We start from the raw sequence: 27879 nt of genomic DNA, 5'->3' as shown, positions 1-27879 counted from the left end.
CATCCTGACAGCTAAATAAATAAGCATTTCTGGTACGATCTTCATTTTATAAAGATGGGTCTTTCCTAAGAAGCCAGGTAGAAAAACTTACTATGCACTGCATTATTAATCTGAAGATCTAGTTCTCCAGGAACAATATTCTCAAGTCAGCAAACAATATTCCTCTTTCCTATACTGTCTCATATTCTTAGAGTTCCATTTTCATCATAGCTTTGTATCACTTCCATTTAAAGCTGATCAAATACATGTAAGCTACTGTCATAGACAGAATTTTCCTCCTTTATCAGATCCCAAGATAAAAAATAAATTATTTATAAGAATATTATTAGTCCCGTGGTTATTTAAAACATAAATAATAACTCATGGAAAATCTAAATGTCTAAGAATTTCAGGCAGGGGTCCTTCGTTGTCCTGTTTGGAAAATAGGACAATGACTATGGCATCTTCTTATGTCAAGTGAAACTCTACCACTGGAACTGCCCAGACTGATGGGAATTAGGGAGTATATATATTTAATAAATTATGTGGGTAATCTACAATTAGATTTGCAAAGACTGGTGAAAACGTAATAATTCAAGTCTTAACTAAGGACGTAAGAATTATTAAGATACCATCTTAGGATTTAGGCGGATCCTATAAGTTTACTCCCAGAATAAAATTAAAAATTAAAAAAAAACCCTAGGGTGTTCAGATCCAATAAATTTAAATTTCCAAATATCAAGGAAGTTCTAAGTATTGTTCCAAGGGCTCCAATCATGTTTGCTATAGCAGCAAATTTCTTTTTCCATAAGCATTCAACTTTAGTCAGCAAGTTCTGGTACACTGTAATTTTTAACAATCATATTACCAATAGCAACTTCAATGAACCTGACTTTCTTCTGTTCAATGACTGTTATATCAGGCACATTATGAATAAGGGGGCTTTTTGTTTGGATTTTGAAGTCCCATAATTTTCCAAAATATTCTCAACTTGATAGCCCCTTGGTTCTTGCCATATTCAAATCCAAACCCCTGGCAAAGTTTCCAGTGAATTTTGGCAACTTGGTCATAATGTTGCTGACAGTCGGTTTGTGAAATTTTACTGCAACACTGATCAAATGGTCAATTATTTCATCCTTTTCACTACAAAATCGTTATGGATGGTTGCACAGTTGGCCAGATGTTTAGACTGGATTTGGCATTTTTAGTCACTTATCAAGTCCTTCCCAAGAATCTGGGATAGGAAGATGTTATTTTTCTTGTTATTATTATCAAACTATAGCATCTCCTTTAATATATATATATATATATATATGAACGAAGAAGAGTTATACTATGTATAATATCCATTGTTACAAGACACAAATGTGCAAAGGTTATACTATAATAACACATCTGCTTACTATAGAAATGAAACTGATGGGTTATTATTGTAACTAGATCATTGGTACCTACTAATTATTTAATTCATTTAACTTGACTTCTGTAAACTTTGGATAATATAGTACACACGTTAATAACATAGTTGCAATAAATTATATCCACCATGTTTTTATTATGAATTTGTTAAGATAAAATAAAAATGATTCGCTATATTTTAGGCCAAACTTTACCGCCAAGATAATGCAGTTGTATATAACAACACTATTTTTAATCGTACTTTGAATTATAAATAGCCAAGCAACACTGTTCTAAATCTTGCTAAAACAGAAGTATTATTTTTCGCTGATATTAATCACAGAAAAATGAATCTTTAGATCAAAAGCTTAGAATCCATAGAAACTTGAAAACCTATCCAGAATTTTTTTAAAAAGGGTGCTATGGCAACCCTTCAAATATACTTAATCGTACAAATTATTAAGATCATGATAATGTCAACCAGTTACCACAGAAACTTGATATATTGCCTGTTAAAACAGAAAGAAAGGGAGGGTTTGTACTTGTCTTTAACAAGATAGTCTAATGTACTAATTCCTTAAACATCTTGTAATACAGTAATTATTCCAACGTCAAGTATTGTTGACAGAAATTACAGCATGCAAAGGAATGAAGAGCTAAAGGGAAGTTCATAGACATGAAATACGATTCCCTTTAAAAAGCTACAGTACAAAACAGCATCTGCAAAGGTTACACTTTAAAAACTAAGATTCCCAGATCGGTTTCCAGAATGCTTATGCTTTGTTAATTATTTCCCACTACAAGGTTTCCTACCTTAATTGTTTGAAAGAAGAATTTTCATTCATCTATTTAGCAGAAGATTAATAGCCCTCCTCCTCCTCCTTCTTCTTCTTCTTGGCCAAAGCAGTTAATTTGAGTTAGCGATTCAAGAAACATGCCAATGTAAAATCCAGGCAAATCACAGTTGGATCCATTTTCAATTGTAAGGCAATTGCTTTTGATACGTTAAAAAAACCCCAAATTTAAAATATAATCTTTAAAGAAATTGGTGAGCGCAACATTATTCCTGAGATTAAACCTAGCTGTTTCTTTGCACAGCAGTTTCTGAGCTACTATAACACTAGAATGTTTTCGCTGTCATAAAGATCTCTGACTCACCGGCCACTTGCCACTTGAAATTAGTTGGGTTATTTTAGTCACTGACATGCATTCCAGGAGAATGTTAGCAGTGCACCAAGATGGCAAAAAGGAATCTAATATAAATCGGTCACTTGGTTACAGTGCAAAGCCGATAATAAAGTTTCAGATTTGGATTTATTTCTGGAGAAAGCATTTGTGTCTTGATAAGTCTGCAAATTTATGCAGTCTGGCTTAGTAATAAGCTCGGCTGAACTATGCGGAACATATTTCTAAGTAAACATTTACAGGATTTATATGACAAATCGAAACACTGAAAAGCAAGTGCCTTATGCAATCTTTGGGATTTGTGAGCAAACATGATCTGGATTTTAAAGTAAAGCTGGAGAAGTTTTGAAAGCTCTGAGATAAAAAAAATTCAGAGCACCAAGATCAGAAGATTGGAAACATTTGCTTCCCTTTTGCAGTGACTCACAGAACTAAAAAAATACTAAATTCAGACTGGGAGCTGCTAGCTTTTTCAGTACTATATAATAGTGGTGAACTGAACTGAGAATAAAATGCTGATATATTTTTCAGCTCAATGTTCTTGCTGTTTCATTAGAGGAGAAATGCCAAACTACCCTGCGGATATTTTATATCAACAAAGCAAAATTCATTATAATATATCCTTATTTCCTTGAAGGAAGGGGAACCAACAATTTAGAGGTGGAGGGCAGAGAAACGGAAACTATTAAATCTAGTATTTTGAACTGACTTAATCAAAATTCTTATAGTGTTGTTTATTTTTTGGAAAGAAAGGTTCATGAAAAACAGACCACTGTAGAAGTTTCATCTACGACTTTCAAGACCAATATTATGCATTCTGAGCTAAGATAAGCTATCACTCTCACATCTCAGCTGACATTTTAGTTGTATAATGTAATTGATTAAGTAGAACCAACGTTTTGAACTAAGTCATTTTCTTCATATCTTTCAGAAAAGCACAAAGTAGATTCAGTAAGCCTGCTGCAATAAAGTATCACATTGAATTTTCATTCCCGCCACCCCACTTCTGAGAGATTAAACAGTCAGACAGATTAGCTTTTACCCTTAAGGATTTAATCAAGTGATTCTTTTTAAAGTATGCAATTTCCTGCAAAAATAGTGGGGAGATCGGCTCAGCTAGTTCCTCACCCTCACCATCCATCTTTGAAAGGATGATGGTTACATTCCTTTCATATCTAAGCAATGGGGTTACATCACTCTGAATGAGCTATATAAAAACAGCTGTTACATTCCATATTTGTGGACCTTTATCTTATTATTCAGCTGTGCCTTCCAGACAAGTAGGAGTGCAATGAAATGGAAACTACTGGGACAGGAAGGGCAGGATCACCAGGCCTGCAAGTGAAGAGTTAAGCTACTATATGAGGAGAGTACCCTAGCAACTAAAGAAAAAGTACAGCCACGTGAATACTAGTCCATCTGATAACTAGAATTTTGTCTGCTAGGAAGCTGTTGCATACTGTTCAGTGTGTCTTACATTTGCCTTTGTACAACCTTAGTTTGCTTAATGCGCATCATTTTTTAATTAATTTGCTAAACATTGATTTATTATTGACATTACTTAATTAATTAATCCATAATTAATTATTTAATTGATTGATTTATTATTGACATTAATTAATTTGTTTACTGATTAATTACTTGCTAGATATTGATTTATTATTGATATTGACTAATTAATTTTGGCCAGGCAAAACCTCCAAAAAATCCACCACCAAACATCCACAAATGAAAGATATCACTATCAACGATGACCCCAATGACTCCAGCACATGCTATAAATGTAATGAATCTATCAACGAATATGATGAATTGAAGAAATACTTTTTATGTACCAAATATGCCCACCACATCTACCTGAAAATAAACAAACAGGTAGCCAATTTCCTACAAGCATATCTTACCTTTCTCCATCTTGTTTGCCAAAATTCAGCAACTTAATTGCCATGTCTGATAGGGTCCATACCATAGAAACAACTATAAAGACACAGCAAACAACCATAGACTCCATTGAAACAAATTTAGAAGCACGTATACTGGCATGTTTAGAATCATGTTTTACATATCTTGGGGGGAAAAATTACAGCACAGACAAATGAAAACTCAAGAGATCAAAATTCTGTCCCAATTCAACGAACATTACCTCAACCACAACCAAAACCACAAATATCTGCCAACCAGCCAAATAACATCTCTATACTCATAAAAGATACCATTGAGCGAGAACAAAAATGTAAAATGCTCTCTTATTTGGATTAGATGACACAAATGAACCTGATATCACAAAGGTTCATAACATCACTAGCAGCCATAATACACCAACCTGATGATTTCCCCTGACAAAATCATCGAAGTCTCCAGAGATGGACCATAATTCAAGATCAGAGATGGCTCAGTGGCCCCACGATTCTATACATAAATGACCTTTGTGAACATATTATAAGTAACTGTGTTCTCTTTGCCGATGATGTAAAACTATTTAACACCACCAACAATGCTGCTATCCTTCAAAAAGACATTGACTTTGTGTCGGAATGGTCAAACAATTGGCAACTCCAAATCTCAACCAACAAATGCTCTGTTAAAAGGGCATTAAGGGTTGTAAATCTAAACTTGCATAGCTTCTTCTCTAGTAATATTACTCTACTAACCAGAGCATACAAAACATTTGCTAGACCAATTCTTGAATAAAAGCTCTGAAACCCGCACTGCATATCAGACATTAATACAATTGAAAGTGTCCAGAAATATTTCACAAGAGTCCTCCACTCATCTGCTCGCAACAAAATATCTTATGCCACCAGACTTGAAATTTTGGGCTTAGAAAATTTAGAACTACGCCGCCTTCAGTATGACCTAAGCATAGCTCACTAAATCATCTGCTACAATGTCCTACCTGTCAATGACTACTTCAGCTTCAACGACAACAATAGATGAGCACACAACAGATACAAAGTTAAAGTGAACCGTTCCAAACTCAATTGCAGAAAATATGACTTTAGCAACAGAGTGGTCAATGCCTGGAATGGACTACCTGACTCTGTGGTTTCATTCCAAAACCTCCAAAATTTTAACCTTAGACTGGCTACTGTTGACCTCACTCCATTCCTAAGAGATCTGTAAGGGCCGTGCATAAGAGCACCAGCGTGCCTACCGTCCCTGTCCTAATGTTCCCTTTAACATTCATTTTATGTATTCATTATGTACATTCATTTTATGTATTCAATTTCATGCTTATACTTATATATATTGTCTAATACTTACTCGACAAAATAAATAAATAAATAAAATAAATAAAATCAAAGATAATTATGACTCCTCCTCTGATGGAGAAGAATCATGTCATCCCTGAGCAGCCTTATTACTTAGATTTATTTTCTGGTATAATCATGGAATTAAAATTCATTGAGAGTTCAATCTTTTCCCAAAGAATTAAACTGAAGCAAATTTCTTATCACACTACGCATATCAATGATCTCAACAAGAAGATCATATGGGACTAACCAAATCAGCAGTGGAGGCCCCATACCACTTTCTTTAATTATAAAGATACTCCAAAATTTCAGATCAACAACATGTGGAACATCATGAATACATGGTTCACGTATGGCAGTACAGAACAGGCTTGCTATGCTGAGCCTCATGTACTGGAAGAAGTGTTTCTACTGGATATAGGTGAAAATATGTTATTGTTCAGCAAATGCGTCAGCCTGGCTATACATTTATAAGCAGCTTCAGGCTTATAAAACTGTAGTACTGAAAATTAATTATAAGTAACATCATTGGTGATATATATTTTTATCTGCAAGTGAAAAATGTTTACTGATTTTTTTCTAACTGTATTTTATATTCATAGTTACCAGCTTAATTTAATTTAAATTTCATAGATTTTATAACTTGAAAATGATAAAGTAAGATTAAAAAGTTTTCATCAACCGAAAATCTATGCATTACACCTAACAACTGCTTTTCAATTACCACTATCAAGAACACAATTATCAGTACATGTAATTTAATCTCTACTTCACTTTTTTCTGGTTTCATTTATTGCTTCTTCCTGTCCCACAGCCATGGACTTATAATATCCTATCTGTTCTAATAAAATGATCCACAGAACCTTACATCAGAATTCTCAACCCTTAAATTGCAACTACTGATGGGTCACAATCAAATCTGAGAATGGTTACAAATTGGGGCCAGTTATGAGAACCTCATCCTGTTCTACCCAGACCCCACATCCAGGCAGATCAAGGCCAAATTCTTATCAAGCTCCACGAGTACCTATCCTCTTTATCTGGTTCAACACACAGGAATTAGAAAGTTGCATTCTTCTTCTTCAAGAAGTAGCCAATTGGCTGGCAGTAAGCAGAATACTTCATGAAAAATGGAAGAAAATGGCTTACTTGCATTTTTTGTCTTGGCACAGTGAAACATTATAAAGAACAGTACTGCAGTAGATACTGAATTAATTAAATAACAATTATTTGTATACTATCTCTTCTAGTGATTTTTTAATGCATATTTGCTGGTGCAAGTGATAAAATGTTTCGGTGGTGAAATGTAGCCTGGATTCCCAAGATGAAAGGGCTGCATTCCAGAAGGCCAAGAGATGGTAAAGTTTAGATTTGGTTGGGAAAAAGAGGGTCACGATAGCGCCTCCTTGGAAGTTCTCAGAATATTTTTTTAATGATTGCTTTAGTTGCTTTAGTTTCACAAGATTTCTGTCTATAGGTGAGGAACAATAAAGGAAACTGCTTAGAAGTAACTTGGTGTGTCTTTCTTGGTTTTTGGAGCCTTCAGCTGTAGGAGGCACTGACACTGTGCTGCCACTTCTTTTGGAGGGGAGGGGAAGGGAAGGGAAGGCAACTATAGTCCCACACTTGCTAATTGGGATGTAGCGGAGAAATAGAAGCATGCATGGAAATATTTGGAAGAAAAAACAGTGGTGGATCCTATCACTGAAAGAAGAAGGAAGAAAATCTGTATGAAGGTACAGTATATTCAGGAAGTAGAGCTGATGGGATGGGCTATTCTGCAAAGAATTCTTGGAAATCTCTGATTCTTTCGTATATCTTTCTAGGATATACAATCCCAGAAGCAACAACTCGCAAAAAATATGTTGTTGTCTTGCACAGAGTGTAAAGAACACCAACATTCTCGGAGGTAGTCTCTAGAACTGAACACAATTGAATGGGGTGGGGGTGGAGAAGGAGAAATAAGTGGCAGGGGTGAAATGTAAAATTTGTTACTACTGGTTCTGTGGGCGTGGTTTGGTGGGCAGGGGTAATGTGACTGGGTGGGCGTTGCCAACTTTTTTTTTTACTTTTAAAAGCATTTTTTCTACAACCTCTTCAGTTGAAGAGGTTGTAAAAAAATGCTTTTAAAAGCCTCTGATGATCAGGTAACTCAGCTGGGATCGCCAGAGAAGTCTTTTAAAAGCACCTTTTTTACAACCTCTTAAGCCAAAGAGGTTGTAGAAAAAATGCTTTTAAAAGGTTCTGACAATCCCAGCTGAGCTGTATGATCATCAGAGGCTTTTTTTTTTACTTTTAAAAGCATTTTTTTGGCTGAAGAAAAAATGCTTTTAAAAGTTTAAAAAAAACCTCTGATGATCGCGCAGCTCAGCTGGGCATGGGCGGTGGGGCAGGGATTTTTGCTACCGGTTCTCTGAACCACCCACTGCCATTGCTACCAGAACGGGAGCATTTCACCCCTGATAAGTGGGCATGTTCAGGAGCCCCTCTTATCAAATTAATAAGATTAAGTTGGAGCATGTCACTTCCACAAGGCAAAGCAACACTATTAGACATATTGGGTATTATCTGCTAAAGAATGACTTTAGAAAAGTATGGTATAAAAATCAATTTGGTTTTGAATTTTTTTAAAAAAAGAAACAGAGATAAGGAATCCATGTTTGCTGTCAAAAAAGCAAATTGTGCATAGTGACAGATAAAGATGAAGCCTTAAACCTGTGTGAGAATGAGCAATTGGTTCCACATTAAGGATCTACCTACATTTAATGTAGTCAAAAAAAACTCAGTGCATAACCTGGGCTGCCATTCTGCTAGAATACATTTAAAAAATTGTTTGTGGGGTAGACAGATTCTATTCTATTCTATTCTATTCTATTCTATTCTATTCTATTCTCACTGGGGATATTGTATGATGCAAATGTATCTATCATACATAAATAAAATTATTGCATTTAGAAAAAGTTTACAGGAAATTCTTGACTTTATTCTAAAGGCACTAGATGGTGCTGTGATACAATTACAGTGGAATCATCAGTCTTGCACAGCCATAGATAACCTCTTGTGGGTGAAACAGACATTTTTTGCTGTAGTTTTCAGAGAAAGTATATGCTTTATTTGCAAGACACAGAATGCTTAAACCAGATTATTTATTCTGAATTAGTTATTTTGATTGAAACCCCTAAAGAGATTATATAATTTGAAATTTTTCTTCATATTAGGGCCCAAATAACATTAACATACAAATTCAACTCTTGAATGAAAAATACTTTTATTAATAATAATACTAATTTAATTTTTAAATATTCTTCAGATGTGTAGAACACCCAATAATCCTATTTCCTGAGTTAAGAAATTGGGTTCACTTCTCAATGATTAATCTATTGTTCAGGACAGACAAACAGAAACTTCCAGTGACATTGGTTAAGCATCTTTAATATATCTACATTCTTAAATGTTTCCTTCTCCTTTTCCTTTGCTTCCCTTGTTATACTCCTTCAAAATTCTGGAATGTAATCCATCAGGTCCTGGTGATTTATATTCATCAAGATCAGACAGGTGTTCTCTTACCATTTTCTTGCTTATTTTAATTTTTATTTCTTGTCTGTCTTTTGCAGTTATGTTTTTGGTAGTTGGGCTATAGTTTCTTTTTGTGTGAAGACTGATGCAAAGAATGACTTAAGCAGCTCTGCTTCCTCTTAGTTCATTAAGAATTTAAAAATTCCTAAAGAATTAAAATAAGTAAACTGGTTTTTTTCCAAATGTTTAGTTGAAAAAAGAAATTAAAATATTGAAAAAAATGGAAATGGAAAAAAAAGGAATTTTATAAAAAATTGAAAAAAGAATTCAAAATTATAAATGATTTTAAGAGTTAAAAAATAAGATTTTAAAAAGTTAAGAATTTACAAGATTTAGGCTCTTTATGAAGTAATAGGCACTTGTTTTTTGTTGGAAGTCTCAGGCTATTTTCTAAAAGATGCTTTACTCTTAACCCTTTAGTCCCTGCCTTGAAAGTTTATCTTTTTCCTCCCTGTCCACAAGTGTTTTGTACTCATCCTTTCCCCCCTGCTTTCTTGCCCTTCGGTTGCCTGGCCACTGCTGGGGTTTTCGGGTATGAAGTGCTCATGTGGGCACTCTGCTTAGATCATTAAATAATAAATAAATAAATAAAATAAACCAAGTTAATGGCCTTTTAGGCTTCCTCCCCATGAATAGAATTCACTTTTTGAGTAAAGTAAGAATTATATGTCAAAGGGGGAGCATCAGGATTTTAGAGATGCTTAGATGGCCACAAAAAGAGGCTGGGAACCACTGGCTTAGCTTTCTTTTCATAATAAAAGAAAGTGAAGACTTGATTTTGGCAGCTCAAGAGGAAACTATTTGAACTAATGGCAATCAAATTGAAAAATCATCAAATGATTCAGAATGCAGATTGTGCAAAGAAGTTTTTTTTTAAAAAAAAAGTAGATCATATACTACTTTGTGCAATAAAATTACACAAATTGATACAAATAACAATATTACACAGTTGCTGAAATGATTCACTGAAACATCTGTAAAAACTATCATGTGCCAATAATGAAAAGTTAGTGGAAACTTGGGTGGAAAAAATAGTTGAAATGATCAGGTTAATATTTTATGGGATTATGTAACACTGCAGAGTTAACAATTATTGATGAGAAAGACAAAAAAGTCTGGATAGTGAACGTGGCAGTGGCTAGGGACAGCAGAAGAGAAGAGAAAGAACTGGACAAAATCACATAATGCAAAGACCTGCAAATAAAAATAAAACAGCTGTGGTGACAGAAAGCCAAGATAGTACCAATAGCAATAGATGCCTTGGGCAAAATCCCAAAACACTTGGAGTGCAACTGGATCACCATTGACACTGACAAAGTCACCATCAACAAAGTGCAGCTTTATTAGAAATAATTTACATCCTGTGATGATATCCTGAACACTGTCAAACAACAACATCTACCTATGCCAGGTATTCAGGGAGGACTCCATGGGTGAATAAAAATACGAAGTCCAGTCTAAACATCTGGCTGACTATGTGATTACTCCTCCTCCTCTTTTTCTTCTTCACTCAAGGCATATCAAGGCCAATATCAGCTAAAGAACTGGCAGCTTTTATTTCACATTGTTGTGAATAGAACAGATAACAATAATGTTTGTTTTACATGTGGCCATTTCAGAAACACAAGAAATATATTTAAAGGACTGAAATACAGCCAGTCACATTTTTAGTCTTCTTTTTGATTTTAATACTAAAAAAATTGCTATTTTTTTCTAAGAGGGAAAAATACATAAAAGCAACCATTTGTTTAATAAATGAAAGCAATTAAATTTGCTGTGTCACGTAGAGATCTCTCTAGTGCTAGTGGCTAACATCAGCTCAGGTTTCAGCCATTCTTAATCATTTTTTACTAACTTAATATTCACATGATGCTTAAAAGGCAATGGGCTAGAAGAATGAAGACAATCATCTGTGGGATTTTCTCCCTCATATGTCAAATTTAACTGGCTGTATTCTTCTTTCGGCATGTATTTAAAGACATGATGATTTCAAACTAGATAAAGAATAGACTGCACTACAAAATATGCTTTCTATTTCTTTATCACTGTTTCTTAACCTTGACAAATTTAAGATATGTGGATTTCAGCTCTCCATACTGGCTGAGGAAGTCCACACATCATAAAAGTTGCCAAGTTTAAGAAACACTATGTATTCATCTGAGAGGCTTGAAGTGGATATGTACTTTCCCCTGATCTACCACCCTAATAAAAAATAATTCCAGATACTATGGAAAGCAACCAGTTTTTAAGCTAACAGCTTTCACTGGTTGATAGAGATTGAGAAGAGAAAGGGCCACAGTCAACATCAGACTGTAAGTTCTCTTCTCTATGCAGGTGTAAATGTTTACCATTTGGTAAACACCCAAAGAATAGCTTTTGAATAGTAATCTTTCTCCCAGGTAGCTGAATGTTTTGGACTAGCATTACGATAAATTAAAATGTTGTAATACCATTCAGATATTGTGTTGTAATAAAGTAGTTCTCTTAGGAGATGACCAGCAATTTATTGTAACAAAGTGCCTATGTCATTTTAAAAGTATGACATGCTAAAGAAAGACTTTTTCTGACAGAAAAAATCCTGGAAAGATAGTCTTCACCCTGAACTATTTGCTTAATTATTATAGTTTCCTGCTGGAAAGGATAGGCAAACCATGTATATCAGTTTCTGGATTTGTGTTCCAAACCTTTATTGATGAATCCATGCATCTCTGGAAATGATTATCTACTCTCTCTGGTAATCTAAAAATATCAACCTACTTATCAACTGTACAATTAAAAACTATCTAAGAAAAAGATTCATCACTTTCTAAGATTTGCTTGATAAAGTAGCCTTGGTAAGACCACATTTAGAATACTGCATCCAGTTTTAGTCACCCCAATATAAAAAAGATGTTGAGACTTTGGAAATTGTTCAGAGAAGAGCAATAAAAATGAAAAGAAGGATCAGGGATGACATGATAGCAGTCTTACAACAGTTAAAGGGCTGCCACAAGGAAGAGAGGGACAACTTATTTACCAAAGCACCTGTAAGCATGACAAGAAACAGTGGATTGAAACTAACCAAGGAGAGAAGCAATCTAGAACTAAGGAGAATATTCCTAACAGTGAGAACAATTAACTAATGGAACAAACTGCCTTTGGAAATTTTGGATGCCCCAACACTAGCGGTTTTTAAGAAGAGACTGGACAGCCATCCATCAGAAATAGTATAGGTCTCCTGCAAGGGCAAGGGATTAGACCAGATGATCTCCAAGGTCCCTTACAACTCTATTACTATTACTGTTAGGGTATATTTTTAAATATAGGCTAAATACAAAAGTTTGATTTAAAAAGATGCTTGTTCACAATAATTTGACATCAGGTTAATGTTACTCTTGGTTGAACCAAAGAATCAGAGCGGGTGACTTCTAAATACATCATCAAAAGTCAAGTGGGTTGACTTCTAAATACATCATCAAAACAATGTACTTATTGAACACTGTAAAAGAAGAAGAATCCAAATATGTGAAGCTAACAAATTTGATTCTCCTCGCACACTATCATTTCTAATCTCTCCCCTCCAATATATGCATCCTTAAAAAGGATTATCTGTCTACAGATACTTTCCTTAGTTATCCCTGCTTTAATCTCCAAAGCTCAACTGCTGGCTAAGATTTGCCAACTATTTTATAGATTAGCCTGTGGGAGAAGAAAAAAATTACCATATGCTTACGCACATACAGTGGCTTTAAGCAGCCTCACATATTAACTAGGACAGCATTCAGCTTTAGGCTATATAGCAAGGAGTAAGGAACATAGGTGGGTTTCAGCAGGTTCTGACCAATTCTGGAGAACTGGTAGCGGAAATTTTGAGTAGTTCGGAGAACCAGTAGTAAAAATTCTGACTGGCCCCACCCCCATCTATTCTCTGCTCCCAAGTCCCCACTGATTGGGAGGAAATGGGGATTTTACAGTAGTGGGGAGGGAATGGAGATTTTACAGTATCCTTCCCCTGCCATACTCATCAAGCCACGCCCTCCAAGCCACACCCACAGAACTGGTAGTAAAAAAATTTGAAACCCACCACTGGTAAGGAAGATATGATGATATTGGTTACAAATGTTAAATTGCATAGGGAAACAAGGGTCTGAGAAGTGTTGACACAAATAATAACTATAACTATGTATAAGCAAAAAGTGGGAAGTGCTATACCGTACCTAGGGTTTCATAATACCTTTAAAAAGCCAATTTGCAAAGATTTTCCCAAAGGAAACAGTTAATAATCCAAATGTACAATCATATGCTCTCATTTACTTTCTTATTACCAGTTATGGACATCACCTTTTATCAAAGTCTTCTGTATTTCAGAGAGCTGTTCCAGGTTTTTACAGATACCGACTTTGTTTGTCTACTTCAATTCAAGCTCAGCATATCACTGAGAACCTTAGTAGAGAGTCAGTTCAGATATATGTTGTTTTGCTGGTAGAAACATATGTTAAGACATTTCTACTGACGTACAAGAGTTTTAGCATTAATCCCAAAGAGCATATAGTGAGTTAGTCTAATGCAGCATCCTTGCTTTCCCGCAGTGCATCTGCTTTGTCATACAACTTGCTATGAAGCAGCTTCTGAGAGGAAAAATACCCTCTGATCTTTGCCAGCGTTTCTTCTCAGCTCTCGCAGAGGTTGCAAACATAGCTACAGACTTACTGTATTTAAGACTGATAGCAGATGTGTTCCAAGTGTAATAAGGCAATGTTTCTGCTTCTTCTCTTCTAGAATTATTGTCATTACGAGGATGTCCAACATTGGTTACATAATTGTACACAACCAAATCAGCCTCAATGATCTCTAGTTTTTTGAGCTCTGTTATGATATTTTAAAAAAAACAAAACCTTATTGAAATAAAATTCAGATCAATTAGCTCTAGTTTAATTTTTATGCCATTTTCCTATTTCCTATTTTATGTTTTTTTAAATTCTCTTGGTTTTATAGATAAAAAATAATGTGTATTTTTTACTGCACATTTCTCAGAGTATCTTGGTAAGCAGATGGTTTAATTTATAAACTTAAGCAAACAAATACAATGGATGTGAAAGTTCCAGGGGGTCCCACCATTGGTGAGATTCAAATCCAGTTACTACCGGTTTGCTTGTGGGTACGGGTGTGCTCACACACGTGTGCGATGCTTCTGCACATGCGCAAAGATATCCAGGTAGGTTGGGCGGAGCCCAATCCAGGGCGAACCGGTAGCAACCCACCACTGGTCCCACTCTTCTGGGCTAGATAACTGAATTCAAAATTCTTCTGGGCTTAGATATCGACATTTTTAGAAGTGCTGGTGATGGAACAATCGGGAGCAAAAACAAAACAAAACACAGGCCTCATCAGAATATGACTGCACATTCTGGCTTTAGATTTGAAAAGATTTCTAACTAGTTAGTTGAATGCATGAAGACTTCTCCATCCAGTGGATCAGATGGGGCCTTATTCTGTCTGGTTTCCTTTTTACTATTTGACCGTATGGAGAAAAACATGGTCCTCAAAGTAGCATGGAGCACTAGGATGGTAAATAAAACTGATAACCGAGACAGTCCATCGGGAGTGAGTATAAATGTCCCTAACTACCACTGCTCCTCTATCTCCTCCTCCTATTCTGTGAAAAATATTTCCAATTGCCATATAGTATAAAAACAAAATTTTCTATGATGAGAATCAAAACAGTTGTTTTAGAGGCAATTTTTCATGAGAGTATACTAGGCTGAGAATGAATCAACCCTCCCACCTTATACCAAAACTCTGATCTGGAGGAAGAGGAGGAGGAAGAGATGACAGTACAATGAACATAAGGAAGACTTTTTGTTTGTCCTCACACTCTAAGGAAAGACAGTGAAATAAACGGCAGTGATATATTGAGCCTATCAAAGTCCATGCTAGACAAACCATCGACATTTCTCAGTTTTACCCTATTTTGAATATTAATATTTATAAGTGGGAAATGATGGTAATCATTCCATTTATGCAAAAAGCTTTGAAATAATTTTGTGCCACAGGGCCTTACATCATTCCTCTGTAGCTCTACATATACTCTAGTAAAGATTGCAACTTTAATTAGTTAAACTACAGATTGAAATCCTACATCATTATTTTCAGCAAGAATTTGCTTTCTGCTTGAGCTTATGACTTTATAGAGCTGATATGGTACTGTTTTTACTATAAATTACAATATTTAAAGTTTTCAACAGAAATTAAGAGTATTTTCAAAATAGAATTTTGAATAGAACAGAATTTTAAGATGCCATCTGTCTTTAATCAATCAATGTTTTTATTACATTCGAAGACCAGTATAAGACCCTCCTTATGTTGGTCTTTGCCACCTGACACCTACTCCACAGCATTTTTCCAAGATATCTAGTTTTGTTGTACAGCCATGAAAGCTGAGGTGAAATTCAGATCGACGTTCCAAATGTAACCATTCGTGCTATTAACTAAGACAATTTGCAAACTTCCAGATCTGGATAGATTTGCATGCGCTTTGGAAAGAAATTATATGAGCCATGGTGGTGCAGTGGTTAGAATGCAGTACCCTGCAGGCTACTTCTACTGACTGCTGGCTGCCAACAATTTGGTAGTTCAAATCTCACCAGGCTCAAGGTTGATTCAGCCTTCCAGCCTTCCATCCTTCTCAGTAAAAGGAGGACCCAGTGTAGAACAAGAGTTTTGCATAAAGATCTGCTGCTTAAGTAAACTGAAAAAAAAGTCACATTCAACATTATACACATTGATAATCAACTTCCCCTTTCAGTAAATCAGTAGTGCATGAAAGCTAAAAGAGCTGGGACAAAACTGAAATATTATTTTCACTACTGCCTAACAGAGGATAGCATGGGAAGGGTATTTATTTCAGTTCAATTCAGTTTATTACATAGACCAGAAACCAGAGGAAATAAAAACACTCAGTAAATATACAATTAAAAATTATAGAATAAAATAATAAATAACATAAAATCTATGATAAAATCCAGTCTGTCAATTACACATTGTCTAACTATACTAAGGATATTTTTATTTATTTATTTATAAAGTTTATTGAATGCTCATCTTACCACAGGGTAACTCTGGGTGGCTGATATATATACCATTCGACGACAGAGACTGACACCCACTATGAAGATGTAGCACAACCATGAACATGAAGCCAAACAACAGCAATGCAGCTCACCAGCTCAAATCCCCCTGCAACTCAAACTAATGTGAGCACAACCAAGCCCCCACCCAAACAGGACACACCCACAGCCAATCAGAGCACAAAAAACCACTCATCCAATCAGAGCACAGCCAAGCTCCCACCCAATCAGTTCAAACCCCCTCTAGCAGTTAAAAGAAAGAAACAGCTGCGATCACACATTGCTCCCAGAAGCACAAAGCTGAAGCCTGAAGATGACGAATGAGACTTTGTCGAAATGTCGCCAAGACACTTCCAATTTTACATGGGAGAAAACCCGAATAACCAAAGACCTACATACAAACACCCGCGAAAATCTCAGAAAACAAATATATATATATGTGTGTGTGTATGTATGTATATATATATATATACATATATACATATATATACATATACATACACACTGTATATACATACATACATACATATACATATATATATCAGATGCCCAGATGTATCTAATCCTATGTAGGTCTATCAGAAACAATAATTAATAGGTTTAGAGAAGTATAAGGATTCCAGCTTTGATCTAATTACCTGCCTATGAAGTAATTTAATTTGTGTGACTGTACACAAAAGTAGCTAATGTTTCTCATGCAATTCAGCAAGCCTGAACAAAAGAAATGGGAGCAGCAATGGAAAACTGCCCAGGGAAAATCTTTCTTACACCACAAATATTGCAGTGATATAGACTTACAATGATACTAATGCTAATATATTTAGCATATTGATTAATTCAGTTTTGCACCTAAAAAGAAAATAAGCTTTTGAAGTGAGGTAAAGTAACAAAAACAGATATTCTATCCATCAAAGATACAGAAGAATCGAAGGGGAGCTTTTTAACTCTTTACAAAAACCGAGCAATGATGTTCCACTGCACCATAAATTGTAATCAACTATGTCCATCTACCATAGAAAAACATGCTGCTAGCAGATTCGTTTCTCTTTTCCATTTCCTTGTGTCCCAAATCTGCTACAGCAGGGTTCTCCAACCCTGGTCTCTTTAAGACTTGTGGACTTTAACTCCCAGAGTCCCTCAGCCAGCAAATCTTGGAGAGGTTTGGAGCAAATCTTGGAGAGGTTTGGTTGGAGACCCCTTTGCTACAGCGATTTTGTAAGGCTTCTAAAACAGATATGCTATAGATCAAGAACCACAACAAAAATAAGCTTTACTTCTAGAACATATTCCACATACACAGAGTTGGATGTATCTCTGGAACCTTCATCTTAGAGACAAACATTTTCATGCTCTATTTGTATAACACAAAGTGTTTCCAGAATAGCAATAACCTCCTGGGTACTGTGCTAAATGAAAACACCATGCAGGTTAATTATCTCCTTTTATTGCGGGCTGCTAATGGTTATTTGTAATTTATCAGAATTTGCTGAGGAACAATAATCAACACCAACATATGTCCAATTAAACTAATCAACATTCAATTTTTCAATTTAATATGAGGCAGATTATGGTAACGGAAGCCATGTATGAAAGAGCAGAGGAAGATTATCTTTATCCCTGGCAATCTTTTCAAACTAACCCAACATTTGGTAAATGAAAACCATAGAGGAATTTCTGATGAATATAGTTATTCTAGTTACCCCCAGAATAACAGAGTTGGAAGAAACCTTGAAGTCTTCTAATCTAGCATTCCTGCTTAACCCTATACCCGTGATGGTGAATCTATGGCACATGTGCCACAGGTGGCACATGTAGCCATATCAGTGGGCATGTGAGCTCAGCTTTGACATGCATGTGCGCGCCGGCCAGATGATTTTTGGGCTTTCTGGGCCCACCAGAAGTAGGGAAACAGGCTGTTTCCTGCCTCCAGAAGGGGGGTGGTTTCTCTCTCACCTGGCTCCAGAGCCTCTCTATGAGTCTGGGGAAGGCAAAAATGGCCTTCCCCACCCACCCGGAGGCCCTCCGGAGGCCAGAAACGGCCCATTTCCCAACTTCTGGTTGGATAGGAAGTGGTGTTTTTTGCTGTCCCCAGCCTCCAAAGCCTCTCTAAGAGCCCCATAGAATTATGGGGGTGCATAGAATTATGGACGTGGGCATGCGTGCATGTGACACCCCACACCCCGCCCCCCCTTCCTGGCACGCCCTATACCATTTCAGACAAATGGCTGTCCAATCTTTCCTTAAAAACCTCTAGCGACAGAGCTCCCACAACTTATAGAGGCAAGCCATTTCACTAATTAATTGTTTTCATTGTCAGGAAATTTCTCCTTAGTTCTAGGTTGATAAGTTTCCATTCTTACTCCTCAGTGAAGATGTTTATATCTCTTCTATTTCCACAAGAAAAGTGACTCATTAGTAACCACATCAGAAGTAACTGTTTCCTTTTATAAATAGCAATTAGAGTATGTAGTAATATTGGAGAGAATTATTAAAATGTAATGTGGCACAATAAGGTTACTTTCAGAAAACAAACTCTAAATATTAAATTATTTAAAAACTATGGCCTGAAATTTTGTCATGTTTATCCGTTTCAAGGTAATAGAAGTGTTTTAGCTATTGGGCAGAAATATAATCACTCAAAGATTTCTTTGTGTTCTTAGGGAAAAGCTGACCTTAGATAGAATAGATACTTCTTTGTGTGCACATTTGGCAAAGGTGCACAATCTTATCCTCTGAGGCTCCATGCAGCCCTTGGAATCTTTCCAAAAGCTGCCATCAAATTACCAATCTTAATATGAAAGAAGGGAAAGTAATTAAATATCTTGCTGTTTTAAAATTAGTTTAAGCTTAATTAAATCACAATTAGTTTTTAACCCAGCCTGCATGCTTATTATTGTCCTTTTAGAATTTGATCATCAACATGACACCAACAGATGAAGCTGGTCACTAATCCAAACAAAATTCCACAACTGTATTAAAGCATCTATGGGCATTTTTTAGGAAACAATGCAACTAGGCTTCTGGGATTGCTTTCCTTGACATTAATCCCACTGAATATAATTCAGCCAACAAATTACACCACGCCTCTGTCTGAGAAGGCTTCCCAGGACAGTTTCCAAAGTAACACAAGCAAACATGAGAAAATGAGATGTAGGTCCAGAACGTTCATTCACATAACTTGAGGAATGAATAGATTTAAAGCGAAATCTTCAGGTTATAGTTAATGCAAAGATAGTTCCTTAGTGCCTAGATTTGGCTTGCATAAATTCATTTGCTCCTTCTGTGAATTCCTTTACAGATTTGCAAAGCAATTCCAGTTCTCTATTTAATGCTTAATATTGGATGTCCATAATTTGTTTCCTCACTCATTCGATATTGGTTAATATGACATTCTAACTCCCTATTTGCCACTGCTAACCCCCTGACATTACTTGGGTGATTTCTTCCTTTCTTTCTAGCATTTGTGCAGCTTGGTTGCGAGTTTGTCATTTTGCACTGTGTCAATTTCAGTTCCTATAGCAAAACTATCAGTAATTATGAAGACATCATTTGTATATAGCCCCACCTACATATTAGAAGGAATGACTTCAGAGATTTGCAACCAAGAATATTATAAAGCAATTAGAATATTAAGTGTTTATTTAAATTCCCATGTACATGATTCCTAAATTTTAAGACATAAAAACTTGTTTAATCCTTAATTGCCTTCTTTCCATATCATACAACTGATTTTTATATAAGGCAGCAGAATTATACTTAGTTTACTTTCTTTCAAAGCCTTTGTCACACAGATAAAATTTAGACAGAGATATAAAAATATATTGTAGGTACGTATATAATATGCTGTATATACTAGAATTTTAATAAAACAGACAATAAAACCATTAAATATCTCAGACCAATCATTCATTAATCTATTTCAACCCAAACAGTAAAATAATGAGATCATTGCACCTTCTCTCCTACTGCCTGCTGAACAGATCATAGAGAAATCTGGAAGTTAGTTGAGGAGTGATGGGGAGGTGAGGTGAGGTGAGGTGAGGAGAGGAGAGGGGAGGAGAGGAGAGGAGAGGAGAGGAGAGGAGAGGAGGAAATTTCTGATTTGATTTTTTTCACTCAGGCTCCAGAATCCAAATCTGGACAATCTCCAGAAAGGAAGAAGGCAAGAAATGATGGAAAGAGTCCTCCAGTGAGACATCCCCACCCCCATTATGGGTGCACTATATGATTAGCAGATAATTCTCCCACTACCTGGAAATGGGCTGACCAAGGGGAGCAAAATTCAACCAATTCAGTTATAGACAGACCATTTATGTATAATCCAGATAATTATATTCCATCATGGCTCAGAACAAAAGCAACAGATGCAGGATAAGGATTGAAAATGGGGACAGCAAATGTCTTGCCACTGTTGTTTTCTGTCAACTCAAGGACCTACGGAAAGCAATTTAACTCAGTGTGGCAAAATCCCTGGCATCAGCCATTATGACAGTAACACACAACTAAGTGTTTCCATTAGTTAATGTAGAGAAATGTAGTTTCATTCCTAAACCCTAGTCATTCCCCTGCAATCAAAGTCCTGTCCAAATACTTTCATATTTCTTCTTCATTAACTATATATCTAGAAGAGATAAAAGCAGTGGACAACACCTAGTTCTGATAATAATTCATCATGTTAGTCCTTCGCATTGCTTAATACTGCCATCTCTGCTCTATTCCTCCCCTGCAGCCCAGAAATGATTGATCTCAAAAGATGAGGAACATTCTTTTTTTTAAATAAAGGCTTTTCAAAATCTATAATCTGTTCTGGTCTCCTACTGCAAGATAGGAGAACAGAAGACAGTCTGCTATCCAAACTCCTCTTTTGACTGTTCTCCTGCATTCCTCAAGGGCAGCAACTGCAAGGTTAGGTTTCTTTTTCAAATAAAATGAGTGCGATTGTGGACTTTTCAAACACCCTTTTTAGACAGGGTGCTATTAAAACGTGTTGGTCTACCCTAAAAGTGGCAGCTCTGAGCAAGCCTTGAAAGTGTTATTTAACTTAATGTGTACTTTTGTCTTGAATGTAGCAGATAGGTCAAAGCTCTTTTAAGGAGCATCTGTTTCTCCCTCAGTCTGGCAGGTATTCATGAATACAAGATTGAAGGTTCATGCTGGAAGCTTGGAGCAGTAGAAATACCCAAGGTAATGAAGCTACACAGCCACAGTTGCAAGCTGCCAGTTAAACAAGGAATAAAAATGATAGGGAGTTAGGGCAGATAGACAAGTCAATGTGGTGGGTAATACATAAAGCCTAGGTGGGACTGTTGGGGCATCTGTTGGTTCAGATCCAGCACCACCAAATTTGATTGGGGGTGGGGGGAATTACAACCAAGCTGAAGCAATTTAAAGTGCTCCATGGCTAAGGACCGGGGTATTTATGGGACCGCCTGCTGCTACCGTTTGCCTCCCACCGACCTGTGTGCTCCCATAGGGAGGGCCTCCTCAGGGTGCCGTCAGCCAAACAATGTCGGCTGGCGACCCCCAGGACTTCTCTGTGGGGGCACCTACCCTCTGGAATGAGCTTCGCCCAGGACTTCGACAACTTTCAGACCTCCGGACCTTTCGCCGTGAGCTGAAGACGTATTTATTCTTGCTTGGAGCAGGACTGGCAAAATACCATTAGTATTATTAATTTTAATGGGGTTTTATATGGTTTTTTATGTATTTTTATATTATGGGCCAAATTGAATAGGTTTTTTAAAATTGGTTTTAATTGTACATTGTATTATTTATTGTTGTTTTTAGCTGGCTGTAAACCGCCCTGAGTCCTTCGGGAGAAGGGCGGTATAGAAATTAAATTATTATTATTATTATTATTATTATTATTATTATTATTATTATTATTATTATTATTATTATTATTATTATTATTATTAATTAGAGCAGGTCTCAACCTTGGTCCCTTTAAGACTTGTGGACTTCAACTCCCAGAGTTGACTCTAGGAGTTGAAGTCCACAGGTCTTAAAGGGACCAAGGTTGGAGACCCCTGAATTAGAGAATACACTTGGAGTCATGCTTTGCCATATAATTTTGGGGAATCACCATCTTTGGGGTTGCACTGTCCCCTCAGAAAGACCTGGAGCATAATCGGGGGTTCTCCTGAATTTTGTGACTCCTGATTGAGGAGTAGACGGCAGGCATGCCAGGGCAGGCTTTGCACAATGCTTGTTATGCATCAGTTACACCCTTTCCTAGACCAACAGGCCTTTCTGTCAGGCCCAAACTCAGAGATCACACAGCAAAGTCCAATCAAATCCAGGCCTTTATTTGCTTACACCTAATGAACAGAATCTTGCCAAACTATAAACGTCTAAACCAGGGGTCTGCAAACTTGGCTCTTTTAAGACTTGTGGATTTTAACTCCAGAGTTCCTCAGCCAGCAAAGCTGGCTGAGGAACTTGGGAAGTTGAAGTCCACAAGTCTTAAAAGAGCCAGTTTGCAGACACCTGGTCTAAACCTATTAGATATCCTGAGAGATTCTAGGAAATGGCTATCCTGAATCTCTCCCCCCACCCCACCCCACCCCAATCCTCCATTCATTTTGGGATTGCACACTCTCTTAATCCAGGCTTTCTCTGGAAAAACTCTGTTGCCAAAAGTCTCTCCCACTACTGTGCACCTGGAGCACTTTCTCACACTCATCCATGACCTGGTCATCTCCTGTTTGGACTATTGTAATGCTCCCTGCATGGGATTGTCCTTGAAGAGTATCTAGAAAGGTTCAGTCATTCAAAATGCAGCAGCCTGCATAGTTTTGCACAAGCCTGAATTTGTGTATGTGTCATCTCTTTTGTGGGAGCTGCATTGGTTGCCAATTTGTTTTTGGATGAAATTCAAGATGCTGGCTATTACCTTTAAAGTCCCAGATAGCTTAGAGCCAGCTTATTTGAAGGACTGCCTCTCCTCAGTCCTATCCAGCCCACCAGAGCAGAGAGCCAGGTCCCTGCATCTGTTAAGGAAATACATCTGTTGGGACCAAGAAAAAGGCCCATCTCTGCCATGTGGGGAGAAGAGGGATTGGGGTTTTAACTTGTGATTATTTATTGCTGTATGCCCCCCAGAGTCACTGTTGCGAATTGGGAGATCATATAAATATGTTTAATAAATAAATATGAAAAACAATTGATAAAATTGGACAATAGTTTCTGCAGAAAAAGATAAACTGTATACAATCATCCCAGAAGGAGATAGTGGTTGTTTCACATTCTGTAATGTGTGTTTGTGCGTACACACACACATGCACTTGTATGCACGTGTGTGTGTGGTGAGGCAAGACTAGGAGGCATTATTTCATGTTTATATGGTCCAGTTCTAAGGAATAGGCCCTCCCCCTTACAAATGAATTGGCTTCTTCCCCCAGTGTCTGATGGAATTCTTCTAAACAGCATTTGATGGTTGTGGTGGTGATAATAATGATAATTTTGCCATCTTTATTATTTTTACCGCTATGAATGTCACAAGATTGGTTGTTATTATTCTGTCAATTGCTATAAGTTTAATTCACCTAATGTACTGTATTATAAATGGGTGTTTTAAAGTTATTTGTATTGTGAATGTTCTAATTATCAGTTTTAAATTTACGGTATATAGTAAATATAGAAATAAACAAAATTAAACACTGAAACAGCTGCTTTCTGACATTCTTCTCCTCTCACATAGCAGCTTGCAGTCTCTGCCACAACCAAGCATCATTTCAGAAAGAGAGCCAGCAGAGAGCAGCATTTAATCTTACTTTCAGTTGTACCAAATGCACATCCACGTGTTTGCTGTCCAGATCCTGCTGCACAGAGTAAGTCAAATCCCGGACTCTTTCTGATGTCATCCGAAGCCATGTTTCAATCTCAGGCAAGTGGAGAACAATCTTCCAGTCTGCAACTGTGTGGAGTGGGGGAGGCTTTTCATATTGTTGCTCGGAATCAAAATCTTCTCTGCCATCTTGCTCGGTTGTTGGAGTCGTATTGATGATCATGGGGGATACATCAGTAGGAACAGCATTCAGTTCTTGTGGAAGGATGGGGGAAAGTGCTACTTCCATGGCTGATGATAGAAGTTCTAGATCATGCTTCTTGCCAAAGCAGCTGCACATATGGAAGAGGCAAAGGGCAAATGGTTAAAAAAAACAAAACTTGGAATAAAACATCCACCTGTTCATAACAATTGAAATGCTGCATGTTTAAACATATATTGAATACTGCCAGTTGGTTAACAGCACTGGAAGCAGGACAAACTTGTTTGCAACTAATCAAATTAAAATTCTGTCTAAGAATACCCAAATTCGAATCTAGACAATTGTCACCTGTATGTGTCACAAGTTTAATAGCAAAACAGACATAGTGTGGTTTAGTTTTACTTCTTATGATTAGGATAATGGACAGCAACTGCAAATGATGATTTATTAAATCAAATTAAAATTCTGTCTAAGAATACCCAAATTCGAATCTAGACGATTGTCACTTGTATGTGTCACAAGTTTAATAGCAAAACAGACATAGTGTGGTTTAGTTTTACTTCTTATGATTAGGATAATGGACAGCAACTGCAAATGATGATTTATTAAATCATAATCAACAGCCTCTGTTTTCTGAAACTACGCTATATAGAGTGTACTTATATACTTGAAACTATATCTTCATAAAAGATAGAAATTAGCAGGGAAAAAAGAGTTAATGAAAGCTCAATTAACAATTCTTACTCAATAATTAATAACTATTATTATTTAACATAACATAACATAACATAACATCAGAGATGGAAGGGACCTTGGAGGCCTTCTAGTCCAACCCCCTGCCCAGGCAGGAAACCCTATACCATCTCAGTCAGATGGTTATCCAACATTTTCTTAAAAATTTCCAGTGTTGGAGCATTCACAACTTCTGAAGGCAAGTCGTTCCACTTATTAATTGTTCTAACTGTCAGGAAATTTCTCCTTAGTTCTAAGTTGCTTCTTTCTTTGACCAGTTTCCACCCATTGCTTCTTGTTCTACCCTCAGGTGCTTTGGTGAACAGCCTGACTCCCTCTTCTTTGTGGCAGCCCCTAAGATATTGGAACACAGCTATCATGTCTTTGTGTGAACATTGAAAAATGTAAGAAATCTAAAGAATTAAAGAACCCAAATGCAATATTAAAACGTTTGTACAGGTAGTCCTTGATTTACAACCACAATTGAGCCCAACATTTCTGTTGCTAAGTGACACATTCGTTAAGTGAGTTTTTCCCCATTTTATGACCTTTCTTGCCAGAGTTGCAAAATGAATCACTGCAGCTGTTAAGTTAGTAACACGGTTGTTAATTGAATCTGGATTCCCCATTGATTTTGCTTGTCAAAAGGTTGCAAAAGGAGATCACATGACCTTGGGACACAGCAGCGGTCGTAAGTATGAACCAGTTGCCAAGCATCTGAATTTTGATCATATGATCATGGGGATGCTACAAAGGTTGTAAGTGTGAAAAATGGTCATAAGTCACTTTTTTTCAGTGCCGTTGTAGTTTCGAACGGTTACTAAATGAACTGTGGTAAGTCGAGGACTACCTGTAGCCTATTTTCCAAAGCCAAAAATTAGCCTGTGGCTTAGCAAAGCATGTAAGAAGAGTTCTGATGGATCAAGCATGAAGCTTTAGCAAGAGAAGTCTCTTGCTTCTCACAACTGTAAGCCAAAGGTACAACTGTTGCATCAAATATCCCAGGTTAACCAGTAGCACCTCCAATAAGAAAGATCAGCTGATAAACGATTAAAAAGATTTTTCTTTGCCTGAGATCCTGGACAGACATTACTGGTAAGAAGTGTCAACACTGAACCAAATGTAATTGATATATGTAATTTCACACCAATAGCTTTTTTTAAAAGAATTTTATTTCATTTATTAGAGAATTTTAATCTCTGCCTAATTAGCAAAAAAATGGGAATATGTGATAATTACTAAATTGGAAAAAAAAATCTGCCTGCAATCGCTGCCATCACTTTACTGCAAATAATTGACAGACACAAAATGTGTATATATAATTACAATAACAATTTCTTATAACTATTTTATTGTATAGTCAATTTTGATACTTGGGTTTGCTCATTATTATTTGCTCTGCTTCCCAAATGCCAGGAGTTGATAAAATAGTCAATAATTAAATAAGGAAGCACAAAGGGAGGACAGAAAGAAAACTAAACTAAAACACACTTGCAGCTTGCTAAGTAATCTACCCTGAACTCATTTATGTAGATCAGGCAACATTTATTATATAATAATAATAATAACAGAGTTGGAAGGGACCTTGGAGGTCTTCTAGTCCAACCCCTGCCCAGGCAGGAAACCCTACACCATTTCAGACAAATGGTTATCCAACATTTTCTTTATATATTTTTGTAACATTTATTCTTATGATGAAAGAGAAATGGGGGTGAACATTGATCCCCACAATCCTAGATGTGTCTGCAGCTCCCGATATCACTGCTTGCTTACCAGGCAAGATAAATATTTTCCTAACAGCACATTTTTTAAAAAAAGACATGTTACGTGGAGAAATTATTATGATTATGTTATGAGAAATGATTATAAATGGTTATGATTATTATGATTATTATTATGCTAATTCATTATGAAGTTGCTTAGCAAAATCCAAAAAAAACAACACCTTGTCAGTCACCTAGCTACAAAAGGAAAAACAGAAGCTTTGCCCTTCTTAGATTTATGGTTATTCTTCAAACTAAGCTAGGAAAATCTCCTTATCTTTCTGTCTTTGTGTCCACAAAGGTTCTGCTTGTCCAAGCAAGACAGCTGACATGATATCTGCATGAACCAATTAAAAACATACTGGAGAGGTGGCTGACTTGTGAACACTTTTTTTTTTAAAAGAGTCAAGGTCTTACAGAGAGCAAATCAGATAAATAATTAAAATATCATCAAAGGCTTTCTAAAAGGGGGGAGTTTTTCCCAACAAAGCTAACTGAGATAAAGTCCCAGCTGCTGTATATAATACAAAGCAAGCAACCATCAAGAGGCGTGTTCAGTCTTTTCTGCCATCTACCTAATGCACTGTTATCTCTCATAGCTAAATGGACTGGACGATCCACATTGCTTGTGCTAAAAAGCTTCCTGCTCTAAATTAGAAGTTTGATTGGATTCAGCATTTGATAAAAGGCAACCTTAAAATGTATCTATGTACTGTATATTTGAAGCATTGTTGAACTCTGAATATTTTCATAATAATACCAACGAGCACTAGCACTAAAATCACACTGAATAAGGCAAATTATTACTTCATTACAGTAAAAAAAGTGAAATGAAAACTTTATAAGACAGCAGTATGGGTTTTCTGTGTCACCTAAAGGCCTGTACAGATGTAGC

The 27879-nt window shown here is 36.5% G+C and overlaps 1 protein-coding gene across 1 annotated transcript in view; it reads right to left on the bottom strand.

The window, feature by feature from the left end:
* AKAP6 (A-kinase anchoring protein 6) overlaps positions 1-24576 on the bottom strand; it is a 233943-nt gene extending 209367 nt beyond the window's left edge. The window contains exon 1 of the mRNA XM_058162337.1: positions 24274-24576. Within this exon, the coding sequence (XP_058018320.1) occupies positions 24274-24576 (303 nt within the window). The remainder of the gene's footprint in view (positions 1-24273) is intronic.
* Between the last annotated feature and the right edge of the window lie 3303 nt (positions 24577-27879).

This window comes from Ahaetulla prasina, chromosome 1 (genome assembly GCF_028640845.1).
Source record: "Ahaetulla prasina isolate Xishuangbanna chromosome 1, ASM2864084v1, whole genome shotgun sequence".
Lineage (NCBI taxonomy): Eukaryota > Metazoa > Chordata > Lepidosauria > Squamata > Colubridae > Ahaetulla > Ahaetulla prasina.
Note: the sequence above shows the minus strand (reverse complement) of the source record. Positions and strands in the feature narration are given on the sequence as shown.